This window comes from Balaenoptera borealis, assembly GCF_965194805.1.
Source record: "Balaenoptera borealis genome assembly, chromosome: 16".
Classification (NCBI taxonomy): domain Eukaryota; kingdom Metazoa; phylum Chordata; class Mammalia; order Artiodactyla; family Balaenopteridae; genus Balaenoptera; species Balaenoptera borealis.
The window spans coordinates 83969182-83982972 of NC_138872.1; the positions used below are offsets into that span (position 1 = coordinate 83969182).

The following is a 13791-nucleotide window of genomic DNA, read 5'->3' on the forward strand; positions in this document are numbered from 1 at the left end:
CCTTTTGTATCTGGGCTTAGTTTTCACAGTATTATACCAGCCAGTTTTTCAGTTTGTTTTGAATTGAGAGAAACTTGTATTAATCTAATTTAAAAAATATCAGTGACCTATCATACCTGACATTTCAGAACTGTCCTATCTTTTTCTTTCATGCTAATTAAGCAGTTTCCCCCGTACTTTAAATTTTAATATTTTCACTGTTGGTTGAAAAGGGTGGTGTTTCTCATCTCATAGCCTTCTTTTGGAAACTTAATTTAGAATGTTTCAGAGGAATAACAAGGGAAAGATTTAAAAAACCCCATATTAATCTTCTTAAACATTTGTTTCTGTTTTTTTCCAAGGTGTAAAAAGATGGTTCCAGCTTCAAAGAGGTTCACTATACACAGATCTTCTAATGTTCTTACACTTTCTCTGAAACGTTTTGCAAATTTTACTGGTGGAAAAATTGCTAAGGTATGTAGATAATATTATTAATAACCATTTATGTTGAGCCTTTCAAGGCTTAAGTGTCAGCAACTAAATTGAACAGTTTTATTATCTGATTTTCTAAGTTCTTCCAGCACTTGGTAGTAGAAAAAAATGTCAAAGAATTGAGCTAGTAGTTTGGTATGTGTGTTTATGAGCGTATGTGTTTTTTTCTGTATCCTTTAGCTGGCTAGACTTTCTGAAGATAAACTGATGATTACTCTCTTCATTTGGGCTTCATAGTCAGTGCAGGTGACGAGTGGCTACAGGGAGTGAGCTTGTGTCATTTGAATCCAAAGAGGTTCCCAGTCACATCTTGCCATTCTTTCCTCAGAGCTTATTTTGTTTATTCATTTGTTTTCTGACTGGTAGTATACTGAATTTTCCCATTTTCTTCCCACTTTCTGAAGATTGAAAGTGGTCAGAAATCCAGTAACATGCAAAAGAAATCTGTTCCTGAATTGTTAAAAATAAAAATAAGACAGTCTGGACTCTCAAATCCAGAGTTGTGATTGTTACTGTCTCCTTTGATGGATTTGGAGGATTCACTTAACGTGGATCCTTATTTGTTTAAAGGAAATAAAGAATACAGTGGGATTGCATTAAACACACTTAGGTTCAGGTGTGCTCCAGGTTAATTCTGTCTTTTGAAATGAGGTTCAGTGTGTTGGGTTTCTGCCAGAACATAGGGTGCAGTGCTCTGGGGTCTCCTGTGCCTGTGCACATGGGATAACCTGCACCTTCAGAAATGATGTTCCTTTTTCCTCTTTCCATTCCTGTGTAGGATGTGAAATATCCTGAGTATCTTGATATTCGACCGTATATGTCTCAGCCAAATGGAGAACCGATCATTTATGTTTTGTATGCAGTACTGGTACACACTGGTTTTAATTGCCATGCTGGCCATTACTTCTGCTACATAAAAGTAAGCTCTGTGGATTTTGCTAATAACTATTTTTACAATACACTGTAAGATAGCCCTGGCATTTTGGGGAGGAAAGGTGGGGCTTTTACAGTTAAAATGTGAAAGCCCATTTTTCTTACGTCTGTGGATTGGTGTTCCCTATTTACCTAATTGTATCTAATATCTCTTTTATTGGCTGTTTTGCAGGCTAGCAATGGCCTCTGGTACCAAATGAATGACTCCATCGTATCTACCAGTGATATTAGATCGGTACTCAGTCAACAAGCTTATGTTCTCTTTTATATCAGGTATTGTCAGGAAAGCAAATTTTCATCTTTTCTGTTATGTCATCTCTCTTCCTCTCATCAACATATTTAAATTCGATATTGTTTGTTTAAACAGCACCTCGATGGTGGGGAGAGTAAGGAAGGTGGTTTTCAGTGTGGATCATGAGTTTGCTTTAGCTCCCAGCTCTTCGGCAGGTTAATAAAGAAACATGCAGAAGAAAGGGAAGGCGGTAGTCTCAGAGGGTGGGCTTCTGCTGCTGGTGGCAAACCGGGTGGGCCAGGGGGCCTGGGAGGCAGTGAGCGGAGGCCTGGAGAAGGGGACTCTTGAGTACCTGGGTGTGGTCACCTCTCAGCCACTGAGCACAGGCGGCCAGCCACCTCCCTGGGCCAGGCCTGGGCCAGCGCCAGCACCCCTGCTGCTGCTGCACATTCTGACTCGCTAATTCCATTTCTGGGAATGTAGGGCCTTGGAGCAATCTGATGTGTGCTCCAGTGTATTCATTTGTAGTAGCTGGAAATTAAGAACATCGTGAAATTTCCATCAATAGCAGAAGATCATATAAATTGTAGCAAATCCATATGATGGAATACAATGCAGCTGTTAAAAGTGATTTTTATAAAGCTTTTTAAAATGATATGAGAGAGTGCTCCGTATATGGAGGAAAAGCAGTTTGAAATTTTACACAGTGATACTGAAGAAACCAGTACAGGCTAAATAAAGCCTGGAGGAAAATCCACTCAATCTGAATAGTGGACGCCTCGAAGCAGTGAGGGGAGGCACAGTGTTTTTGTTGGTTTCTAACTTTTCAGGATATTACAGATTTTTCTACAATGGTATGTATTTATAATTAGAAAAATAGAAATAAAAAAGAAAAAGAAAAATACCTTTCAAAAAATTAAAAAATTAAAGAACAGTAGCTTTCAGATAGTGGCATCCTCAGAATCCACAGTTCAAAATACCGTTTGCCCAGTGACCCTGTTATCTCCCAATCTGAGCACCCGGCGTTGGCCTGGACCTGACGGGGACCCTGCGTGGAGCTCTGCGCATCGTGTCACCTGTTACCTGAGGGTGGGGTGTACATGAATCTCTTTGGGGGAGATGTCCCATGTGTCCCAGTGTCCCTTGAGCACTGTCACTCTCCGTCCCCAGGTCCCACGATGTGAAAAATGGAGGTGAACTTACTCATTCCGCCCACAGCCCTGGCCAGTCCTCTCCCCGACCGGTGATCAGCCAGCGGGTTGTCAGCAACAAACAGGCAGCATCCGGGTTTATCGGACCACAGCTTCCCTCTCACATGATGAAGGTAACGTTCCACGGGTAGAATGTCATCTTTATGTTCATCTTTCCAGCCCTCTAGTTAACATTGCAGTAGTTGTCATGACCTCATCTACAACTGAATTTCTTGGCCAAAAAGTTTATTCAAGCTGTTTATTGTATTTCAAATATACAGAAAATCTCTGAGTATGAACACAATGATCAAGAAGAAAGTCTGGTGTAAGTCTGTTTAAACGCTAGAGATTTTAGCTCCCACCTTGGACTTCCATTCACTTAATGGATTAAATATTTGGGGATTCTTGGTTAATGCTGGCCTCCGGGAAAGTGATGCCTTTACAAAAAGAACGCTTCAGTCGTGTCCGTTTAGCCGTTTCAGGCATGTGGCGTTTTCTGTCTGCCGTCGGCTGGGCCTGGTCACGCTCCCTCACGGCTTCTCGGGGGGAGTGGAAGGTACGCCTGGTTCGCGTGAAGCCCCGAGTCCTCAGTGGAGGCCTGCCTTTTGCTTGACATAGGTGTTGAGATTGTGGACATGTTGGACTTGTTGGAATCGCCTGTATACACCTTGGAATACTCCTGTCCCCTGTGCTGTAGTGTCGTAACAGCCTTCAGTTTGATAGGGACTCACAGATTGAGTGGCTTAGGGAGCTAAGGCAGCAGGTCCTGCACTGGGCGCTGCCTGCGTGAGGCCTCAGGACACGGCCAGCTGGAGAGCACATGCCCTGTGTGGAGGGGCCACTGCTGTTGCTTTTTCAAGAGGTTTTTTGGTTTTTTTTTTTTTTTTTTTTTTTTTAACTATGAAGCCTTCCAGTGTTAGGATAGCAACTAATTCAGATATTTAAGAAAACATTTTGAAGACCAAACAGAATTTATCTGTGAGTCAGAATTCACCCATGACTACCAGTTTGCAACTTCTGGGTTATAGCAGCAAAAGTTGGGATCTGGAGCAAAATAACTGCTCGAGCAGGAGTCGGAGATGATGGGGGCAGGGATGGCTTAGTGAGCGTGTCTGTCCACGTGCCTGTTGCCTTGGCCCGTGGGAGTTCCCCGTGGCTGGCACTCCCTTCTGCCCGGACTGCGGTGGGCTCCCTGGAAGCCGTGCGAGGAGAACCTGTGTGACTCCGTTGCCCAAAGGGACCTGCTTCTTCCTGTCAAATGGGAGCAGGAAGAATTTGGTCTGGGTGTTGTTCTCTGACAGAAAGAGTGGTCCCTGTTCACCAGAAATTCATTCTCAGAAAACTGTGCCCTGTGAAAGGTTTGTGGTGGGCAGGCCCACAGGAGAGGGGGAGGGCTTTCTTGGTGCGTGAAACTTGTTATTCACAAAAGAAAAAGATAACCAAAGTGGGAGAGGCCCACGGCCTCAGGTTTCTGAGTCTGCGACTGTTTCTGGAGCTCTCACCTGGCTGTGGTCTGCTTGTTTCCAGAACCCACCTCATCTAAATGGGACGGGACCCTTGAAGGAAACGCCGAGCAGCTCCATGTCAAGTCCTAACGGGAATTCCAATGTCAGTAGGACTGGCCCTGTTAACGCCTCAACGTCTGTTCAGAACTGGTCAGTTAACAGGCCCTCAGTTATTCCAGAACATCCCAAGAAACAGAAAATCACGATCAGTATTCACAACAAGTTACCTGTGCGCCAAGGTCAGTCTCAGCCTACCCTTCACAGCAATTCTTTGGAGAGCCCTAACAAGCCTGCCCCGTCTTCTACCATTACCACTTCTTCTGCAATACAGTCTACCTCGAGTGCCCCCATGATGCCCGCGTCTAGTAAGGTAACAAAGCAGATCACCCTGAGGGAGTCCTGCCCTGAGCCTATGATGAACGGCAGGTCCAAGCTGAGCTCCGGCGTGCTGGTCCCGTACGGCGCCGAGTCGTCCGAAGAGTCCGACGAGGAGGCGAAGGGCCTCGGCAAGGAGAACGGTCTCGGTCCCCCCGAGAGTGCGTGCGCCCCTGCTCCGGAGGCCGAAGATGTCGGGGCCTCTCCGCACGAGCTCCGAGAGCCCGTGGCTCTAAATGGTGCTACCAGTACGGACAGTGACCCGAAAGAAAACGGCCTGCCCTCGGATGCTGCCACCTGCCAAGTCCAGCCTGCTCTACACTCAGAAAACCCCTTTTCTAAGGCAAACGGTCTCCCTGGGAAGGTGAGCCTGCACCGGGCGGGGCAGGGGCGGGCTTTGCTTCCACCCTCGTGTCCGGCGGGTCACGTGGCTGGGTTTCAGGTGGCCCCCGGAGCTGAAATACCTGTTTTTTTATTGTAGTTGATGCCTGCTCCTTTGCCACCTCTCCCAGAAGACAAAATCTTAGAGACCTTCAAACTCAGCAGCAGAGGGAAAGGTTGCCCAGATGAGACGAGGTAGGCTTCTGTCCCAAGGCCGTGGGGCGCGGGCCGGGCAGCACAGCGGGGCCCCGTGGGCGCGGCCGCTCGCCGAAGTCTCGGTGAACCTTTTGGACCCTGGAGTGATTTGAATAACGATCTGTCGAACTCGTTCATGTTCCTTTTAAGAAAGTAAAGTAAACACGTACAGGGTCTGTTAGTCCAGCTGACGCCCCCCCTCCCGCAGGGCCTCCTCCCTGGGGCTCGTCCTCAGCCCCCGGTGGAGCCTCCCGCCGGCACCGTCCCACTCAGCCCTCCGTGTGACAGGCGCCGGAGGAGGTGTGAAGGGGGTGGCGCAGGGCTTCTCGACTGTCCGGTAGCGAAGACTTTGTTTTGCTCCCTTTAGAATTCTGAATTAAATTCCTAGTTAAGATGGTCTGTCTCCACACTTAAAAAGAAAAAAAAGAAGTCAGTGCATTGACCTCAGCGTCATGTAACGGGAGTAGAAGGAAGGGTCAGAAGGCAGTGGCGTGTCGCCATGCCAACAAGCCGGGAGGCGGGGCCACCGCAGGACACGGGCTGGGCCAGCAGCTCGGCGCCACGCACAGGTCACATCACGCATGTCAGCGCCGTGACGTCCTCCTGGTGGACGACTTGTGGCCAAGTTCTGACCAACCTGAGATCGACACCCTAGCGGTGTCTGTGAAGCGGCCAGTAATAGAGCCGGGGTTTTTCACCCACGTGAACGCTGGGACGTGGGCTCTTCTGTGGGGCCGCCTGCCTCGCCCCCGCCCACTGGTGCTGGTGAGGCTCCCCCATCGTGGGGCTGACCCAAAAATGCACCCCCGTTTCAGAAGGGCCCTGTGGGGGGCGTGCCCTCACCAAGAACCACTGTTAGGAACGCTCACTTAGAAAAACGAGCAAAGCGCACGCACTCCCGGTCGACCGTGAAGAGGGGGCACTTGAACACTCAGTCCCTGGCAGGATGGCTGTCCTCCTTTCTCTATCCTTGTCCGGCTTAGTTTGTCTTCAAATGTAACGTGCGTGAGAATTACGACAGGTGATTGTATAAGCAGTCAGTCCCCAGCTACGCACGTTTCCTAACCTCACGTGCGGCCTTGAACACGTCACTGGCACGCTCGAGATCACACGTGTCTTCTCTCTCCCAGATATTTTCCCGCTGCAAAGCGGGCCCGCTTTAGGGTTTTTCTTGCTTTCTGGCAGCTTTCATTAACTTCGAGACTCCATCAAAAGCAAGGCAGAGTTCTTTTACTACAGAAAGTGTTTCTAAAGCCTCAGTGATTCCTCACAATCTGTAGGTAATTCAGGGAGCTCTTGGCTCTGTCTGGAGGTAGCTACTCTAGCTCCGAGGCGCCAGGAAAATTCAGAGAAAAGGGATCCAAAGGAAAAGTAAGAGCCCCATCGTTATTTGACTTTTTTGATGGTCCAGACTTAGTTATTAAGAATTAGAAGTATATCTGAAAACAGAAGGCGCCTAGAATTGCAGAATTATTATTGCTGAAAAATGGGGTAGGCTTGATACAAATTTTTACATTTTTATTTAATGAGAAAATTTGAAGTTTCCAAAAATGATAAGCCCAGTTTTAGGTTTAAACCAGATGTAGTAAAGCCATAAAATATTTAGTAAACGAACGATTTCAAGTGTTGGTCCCTGTAAGCCAGAAAGCAAACAAGTAAATGGCTGATTTCTTTCTTTCTTTCGGTGGGGCTGCAGTACAACTGGGACAGAGGAGAGGCCTCCGCAGGACCCTGAGGCTGACCTGGAGGCTGGCAGCTCCGCTCCCGATTCCCTTGAGAACCTGGAGCTGGTCACGAGCCTTAGCAGCAAATTCAAGAAGGTTTTGTCGCCCTCGGACCCCAGCATCAAACCTACCAAAGAAGAAGTCTCTGAAAACATTTTGGCAAAACCCGAGGAGGCTTTGCCGAGTATCAACACCTTTTGTAACACCAACAAGGATACCCTCGGGGACGATCAGCTTCCTAAACCGTGTGACCCTGGGAATTTAACAAATGATCAGAGCAAACCGTCCCAGGACGTGAAAGGGATGTTACCAGAGTGTCCCCAGGACCCGGCGGCAGCAGAAGCAGCGGGGAGGCTGAGCCCGAGTCCCTTGTCACGTACCGAGGGCGACTGTGAGCCTGAGCCCTTGGGTCACAGCAGTCGGGACAGAGGCACGGATGGGGAGGGTCCCCCTCAAAGCACAGGGGTGTCCGCAGATGGGGTGCCCTCTCCGCAATTAGACAGGATCGCAGAAAACCGTCCAGAGGGGGTCCCCGAGCAAAGTAACGGTGAGAGAGGTGAAGACGGTAAGGCCGGGCAGAAGGTCCAGGAGGCTTGTCCAGTGCAGGAAAAAATCAGCAGCCTCAGAAAGGTGGACCGAGGACATTACCGCAGCCGGCGAGACCGGTCGTCCAGCGGCGAGCGCGCGCGGGCGAGCAGGAGCAGGACCGAGGAGCAGCGTCGCCGGAAGCGGCCCCGCCACGGGCGGGAGCAGCCCCGGTCCGAGTGGCCCGAGCCCTGCGCCGCGGCCCCGCACGCCCCCTGCCCCGGGTCCCTGGCCAGGTCCGGCCACCGGCGCTCCCGGAGCAGGGGGGCCCCCGACCAGGAGTGGGGCCGCTACCACCACGGCGAGGGCGAGCACGCCTGGGCCCGGGAGAAACACTACCCGGACAGGATGCGCTGGGGGCGGTGCAGGTACCACCACGACAGGTGCGCTCCGTACCCGGCCCGCGAGCCGCGGGACTGGAGGCCCTTCCACGCCGAGCGAGAGTACGACCGAGCCGGGCCCTATGGCGGCCGGCCCTACAAGGACCACTACAGAGGCCGGAAGGGCTACGAGCCGGCGGCCAAAGAGAGGGACCGGCACCGCTTCAGCAGCCCCCGGGTGGGCCTGGCCCACGCGCCCCCTCCGCACCCCGCTGACAAGCACGCCCACGAAAAGGCTGCGCTGGGGGCTGAAGACAGCAGCTGTGACCTCGCCGGTCGGTTTCACGAACACAAGGACGTCAAGTCACGGAAACGGAGGTACGGTAGTGTAGGGAATGATGACAGTCACGTAGAAAAGAAAGCCTGGAGAAGCTTACAAAAGGGTCCTTTAGAGGAGCCTAAAGTGAAGAAGCACAAAAAATCAAAGAAGAAAAAGAAATCCAAAGACAAACACCGAGACCGAGATTCCAGGTGAGGGTGTGTGTGCTTGGTGACCTGCGAAGGGCTGTGTCCTGTGTATGTGACTCTGATTTGTATTTTTTATCTCTGTGGGTTTTGGACTTCCCTGTTTTTGTAGATTCCTAAAACTTACCTCTGTGTTAAGCTGGATCTTACCTCATGGTATTTTGAAATGCCCGAAAACCATCTTTTAAGATGATTTTGCCGTTTTCAGTTAGTGCTTTTTAACTTCTAGGAGCAAGTGTGCAGTGTTTGGAAGATAAAACTTGGGATTCTTTGACTTCACAGTGATTGTTAATATGTTTATTCACAGATGTAGTTATATTTTCACGTCTGCTGATACTTCCTTCAACCTCAGTGACTGCCGTGTGGCAGGAAATGGGAGGCCGCCATCCTATTGAATGTGCCTGTGACCCAAAGGGCTGAGACACATCATTTGTTGCATTTGCCTCTGTCTAGTTTTCTGTCTCCATTTCTCAGTTTGAAATCTCATTGGGACATTTGTTTTTGTATTTTTAAAAAGCTAAATTGGTCAGTAGTTTTCTTGAAAATGACTTCTCCACGATGAGAGGGGTGGGCACAAACAGTTACTGCACGTTGTGTGCTGTACACACGGGTGCCTCTTAACATCGCAACCCTGGGAGACGGTTACCGGAAGGCACAGGTAAATAGTGGTTACTTGAAGGAAGAGGAAATCAAACAACCTTCCCTCCTATGTGCCTGAGACACCTGGCAAAAATATTTTTTCCTTCAGCCACTAGTTTCAGGAAAAATTGATGAAATCCTTCCTCTGGTGTTTTGGCCATAGCTCCCCTCCCAAACAAAGCTGAAGGGCATCGGTGGGGAAGGGTTGAAATTGGTGAATTTATGACCCCAGACTTAAAAAATTATTACAATGACAACAACGCATTTTTCATTAGATAAGGGTTTACCTGTGTTCACGTAATGAGTGTCAACAGTAGTGGGTATAAATCAAAGTCAAAGACCAGTTCTCCTTGGGGTGGTTTGCTTTTCCGGTGGTTTGAGTTCTGGCTTTTTCTTCCGCAGGCATCAGCAGGACTCAGACCTTTCGGTAGCGCACTCTGATGCTGACCTCCACAGACACAAGAAGAAGAAGAAGAAGAAGAAGAGGCACTCAAGGAAATCGGAGGACTTGGTTAGAGATTCAGAACCACACTTGCCCAAGGCTGCCAGCTGTGAGACTGTGGACCATTTCCGGAGAGCGGACAGCGCTTTCCCCCTCACAGACGGCCAGCCTCTGGAGGGTGTGGGACCTTTCCGTGAGAAAACAAAACATTTCTGGATGGAAACCAGGGATGACAGGTGTGGCCTGACTGACTGTGGCCAGGGTAAGAGGACATTCTTGGAACTGCGAATATAGAAACTCTTTTCTTTGGAAAGGGTGGTTAACACAGGGAAGGAGCCTCAAAGGGCGTAGAAGGTGTAAGTCCCCTCTGAGCTCCCCGCCCTGTGTCCTCTGCCCGACGGCTGGCCCGAGGCTGCTGTGGCCGGTCTCGATGGTTAGCCGTGCCGCCTCGGTGCTTACTGGAGACCTGAGTTACGCGGAACCGGGAACCTCTGGAATTTATGGCTCTGAGTGTCTGATTGTGGACCAGAACTTCTGTTTTTAAGCAATTTTTGATAGAAATATTGTTGTGGTACATTCTTTCTCTCCAGAATCCTTAAGCCTTTGGCATTGGGAGTAGAACCTAGAACTCAGTTTGGTGACTGGCTCGCTGGACATCACGCTTCAGGCCTGGGTTGGTGGGGCTCGGGCTCCTGACGGGGTTCCCTGGGTCACTGCAGGCCTCTGGGCTCTGGGATTCTTGTCTGCTTTGCACAGTTCTGTCTTCCCTTGTACCTTCCCAGCCTTTTCTACTCTGATTGCTCTGAAAGCAGCCCCCCCTTGCTTCCTCATCTGTTCCGATGACCTTCGACCCTGGAAGGAGTGCTGAGCGTATTTGAGGGGGCCGGGGGCCTAGGGCAGGGCTGGACTGGCCACCGCCTTTGCGCGGCCTGACGGTAAGGAAGAATTTGACGTTTTTAAATGGTTGGAAGAGTCAAAAGAAGAATATTTCATTTCACATGAAAATCATGGGAAATTGAGGTGTCTGTAGAGCCGCAATGAGCCCAGCCCAGCCCGCCCGTCCGCCCGCCCACGGGGAAAGGTGTGCTGGCCTCGCCCTGGACCCCTGAGGCGCACCCCCGCGACCCTGCCCGCTGTCCTAGATGCCCAGGGGCCACGGGGTTCTCGACTGCGTCCTGGACCCGGGTGAGGTGTCGTTTGTTCGGGGGCAGCCCTGTCCCGTGCAGTGGCCCCGGTCCCACGGTGGGTGGTGGAGGACGGACAGAGGGCCGCACAGCGCTCTGGCGTTTGGGAGGAGCAGAGAGCAGAAGGGGTGGCGCGTTCCCGAGTGGCGGGGGCATGCTGGGGCGCGCGGCGTGGGTGAGGAGTCGTCGGGGCGGCAGGAGAGGGACGCTACCGGTGGGCTTGCTCTGTGTTTGTTAAGAGGGGAATTATTTGCATTTCCGCACTGGTTTCCCATGAACAGTTCAGCGATTCGGGGAAGGCACTTGGTGGGGATGAGTCCCTGCTGACGTCTGCTTGGCGCTTGGGGCGAAGTGGAGACGGGCCGTTCGTGTGCATTCTGCGCAGGTCCGCGGGGATTCTACGTTTTTGCCAGAATCTTCCCCTTCCGGCTGCAGGTCTCTGGTGAGGACCACAGCTGGAGGCCGCCAGCGCACCCGCAGAGCTGGCTCGGGGGACAGTAGGTGGCGTGCAAAGCCCAGTAGTGGGCATGTGGTGGCCCAGACGCGCGTCTCCAGAGGCTGCAGGCAGGGGGGTGGCCCCTTTCCTGTCCTCAATCTGATGGCGCCCAATGACTGGTGTGCTCCTGGCTTGGGCGCCCGTCCCGTCCTGACCTCCCGGGAAGGGCCACCTGCTCGGGCCCAGACCAAGCATCGCTGTCGGCTGGTGGAGGCCAGACCTCTTGGCCTGCGTGTGTCTGTCCTGGCGCCTTGACCACTGACCTCTCTTCCAGACTCCTGTTCTCTGGCGCCATCAAGCTCTCGATTTCTTTGGCCTAAGATCTGTTCTCACCTAATGTTGAAACGCTGATGGGTTTACTGGGGTCAGAGTGGACTATGCCCGAGGGGACGTGGCCCTCAGTTGTCACCTCAACTCTTGTTTTCAGTGAAGCACTTGGAGACACAGCTTGTGTAGGACTGATTTCAGGCAACAGACATTAAGCTTCTGAGGACTGCTTCTGAGTGTAGTCACGTAACGCACACACAGCGTAGGCACTAAAATTTTTGCAAAACCATCATTAAAATGTTTCCTAACCTTTGCTTTGTAGGTGATTGAAAACGTGGCCTCAAAACAAAAAATTCACTAGTTACGGTAAGCTCTTTTCGTCTCGGTATGTTCTTCCTGTTGGTTTGTAGAGCCGCTGAGGGGCCCTGAGGAGGGAGCTTTGGGCCTCGGCTTCGGGGGTAGCAGGTGGGGAGTCAGTCCTGGGGGGGGGGTGGGATTTGGGCCCCTTAAGTCAGAGAGTCGCTCTGCTCCCTCCCTCCCCCGTTGTAAGAAAGTGAGGGCAGGTCAGAAGCTTCAGAATCAAGTCATTTGATAAACATTTGAAAGATGGAGAAGCCATGTCCTCTCGCAGCCCCACCTGAGGGGCCGAGAGAGGGGAGCCCTTCCCATGCCCGCCGCCCGCCCCGCGCACTGAAAGGGCTCGGGCTTGGTTTGATCGGAATGGGTTTTGGGCGCTTTTTTACAGCAAATCAAAACCTGGAGCGTCATTTCCTCCTGGCCTCGTACTCAGTGGCCCCGGGAGGTGGGCTTGGTGTGCCGGGCGTGCCGCACCTGCGGGGCTGCTCTCCGGAGGGAATTTCGTCCAAACGTGTAACTTCTGGTAGTCGGCAAGGGGGCTTTAAGTGAACTGTCTGCAGGAGATTAACTTGCAGTTGATTTAACACGCTTTACAGCGTGTCCTCAATGGGAAGACCCGAGCCGCGTTAAGGAATTAGCCTCTTCCTACCTAGAGCAAGGGAATCGCCGGGTTGCGGCGGCTCCGCGGCGGCCGAGCTGGCGGGACCGCGCCCAGCAGAGGGCGCCCTGCCCGCGGGCCTCCGCGCCACCGCCGGCTCCTTCACCGCCCGCGGGGAGACCTGGGGGCGCCTGCTAAGGGGAGGGCGTGAATGAAGACGAGAAGCCCCCCCCCCCCCGGGGGGCTCACGGGGCGCTGGGCTCCCACTTCCTGCCTCTGGACCAACTAACGCCCGCTGCCTCTTGTCTTTCAGATTCAACGTGTTCAACAGAAGCCATCCCCAACCCAGCTTAAATTATAAATAGAGAAAATAACTTTGTTCAAATCTGCGTGGTGCTTCTTTAGTAAATACTGTACAGATTTTACCATGGAGGACTTTTTTTTTTTAGTTTTTACCTTTTCTTAATTACCCTTATTCCAAATGAACACTTTCTACAACTGCTGACCATTGTAAAATAAGACTGTGTATATAAATCACATTGAAAATAACGCCCTGGACTAGAACATCTCAAATGCTGCTTAATCACAGACTCAGGTTGATCACTCGTATTCCATGTAACGCTCCTCCAGGCTGGACGTCCGGTGCAAGACCAACCGGGAAACCATGGAATTAGTAAAAGTACAAACTGACAGCGTGTATATTTAATTTAAAAACTTATTTAAAGATTCACAAGCTCTCAACTCGACTTTTGAGAGCAGTCTGTTTTCTGTAATGTCTGATACTAGAAACTAATTTGCTTCATATTTTAGTTGTATTCAAGATTTGAAGATGTATTTTATAGACAAGTTCTGTTTTTGAACTTTGTGGAACTATTCCAATCAATTTACCAGTTATGATGAGTATTTACATTATGAATGTATAATCCGAACATTATTTGTAAGGCCTACAGTATGTTTTTGTTACGTAACAACACTTTTTTATACAGTGTCTCTCGTCTTGACTGATATTGGAGTCTGACTTGTCAGCTTGGTCCCTTAAAGTTTCTAGTTACAGACAAAAATCATACTGTGATTTTATTTTTAATATGGATATGCTATCAAACTGTGATACACTTATAATTCACTGGTCCTGCATCAGGAGTTGGAGTGGGGAAAGCTGTATTTAATACAGTTTGTATCTGAATAATCTGTATGGTTTATACAGTTTGTGTTGTTCAGAGATGTCTAAAGTTTGATCTTTGTTTTTTTAAAGATTAAAAAAGCACTTGCCCCACTGTAAATATACAGCATGTAAAATTTATATAGTATATAAATGGCAGCAAATTAAACCTTTCGTGTCTTATTTTTTACTGCTGTTTTCCCCATTTGCTTA

General features: G+C 50.3%; 1 protein-coding gene across 4 annotated transcripts in view; it reads left to right on the forward strand.

Moving 5' to 3' along the window:
• Positions 1-13747, forward strand: part of USP42 (ubiquitin specific peptidase 42) — a 45970-nt gene extending 32223 nt beyond the window's left edge. The window contains exons 9-19 of one of the 4 annotated variants that reach the window (XR_014235640.1): positions 342-453; positions 1250-1390; positions 1577-1677; positions 2807-2960; positions 4354-5070; positions 5188-5282; positions 6979-8442; positions 9478-10702; positions 10983-11143; positions 11787-11830; positions 12733-13747. Coding sequence is in view for 2 of the 4 variants with exons in the window: in XM_082359986.1 (XP_082216112.1) it covers positions 342-453; positions 1250-1390; positions 1577-1677; positions 2807-2960; positions 4354-5070; positions 5188-5282; positions 6979-8442; positions 9478-9779; positions 12733-12773 (3127 nt within the window). In the remaining 2 variants the exon portion in view is untranslated. Of the gene's footprint in view, positions 1-341; positions 454-1249; positions 1391-1576; positions 1678-2806; positions 2961-4353; positions 5071-5187; positions 5283-6978; positions 8443-9477; positions 11144-11786; positions 11831-12732 lie in introns of all 4 variants that reach the window. The other 3 variants (XR_014235639.1, XM_082359987.1, XM_082359986.1) reach the window with 3 other exon arrangements.
• Positions 13748-13791: the final 44 nt, after the last annotated feature.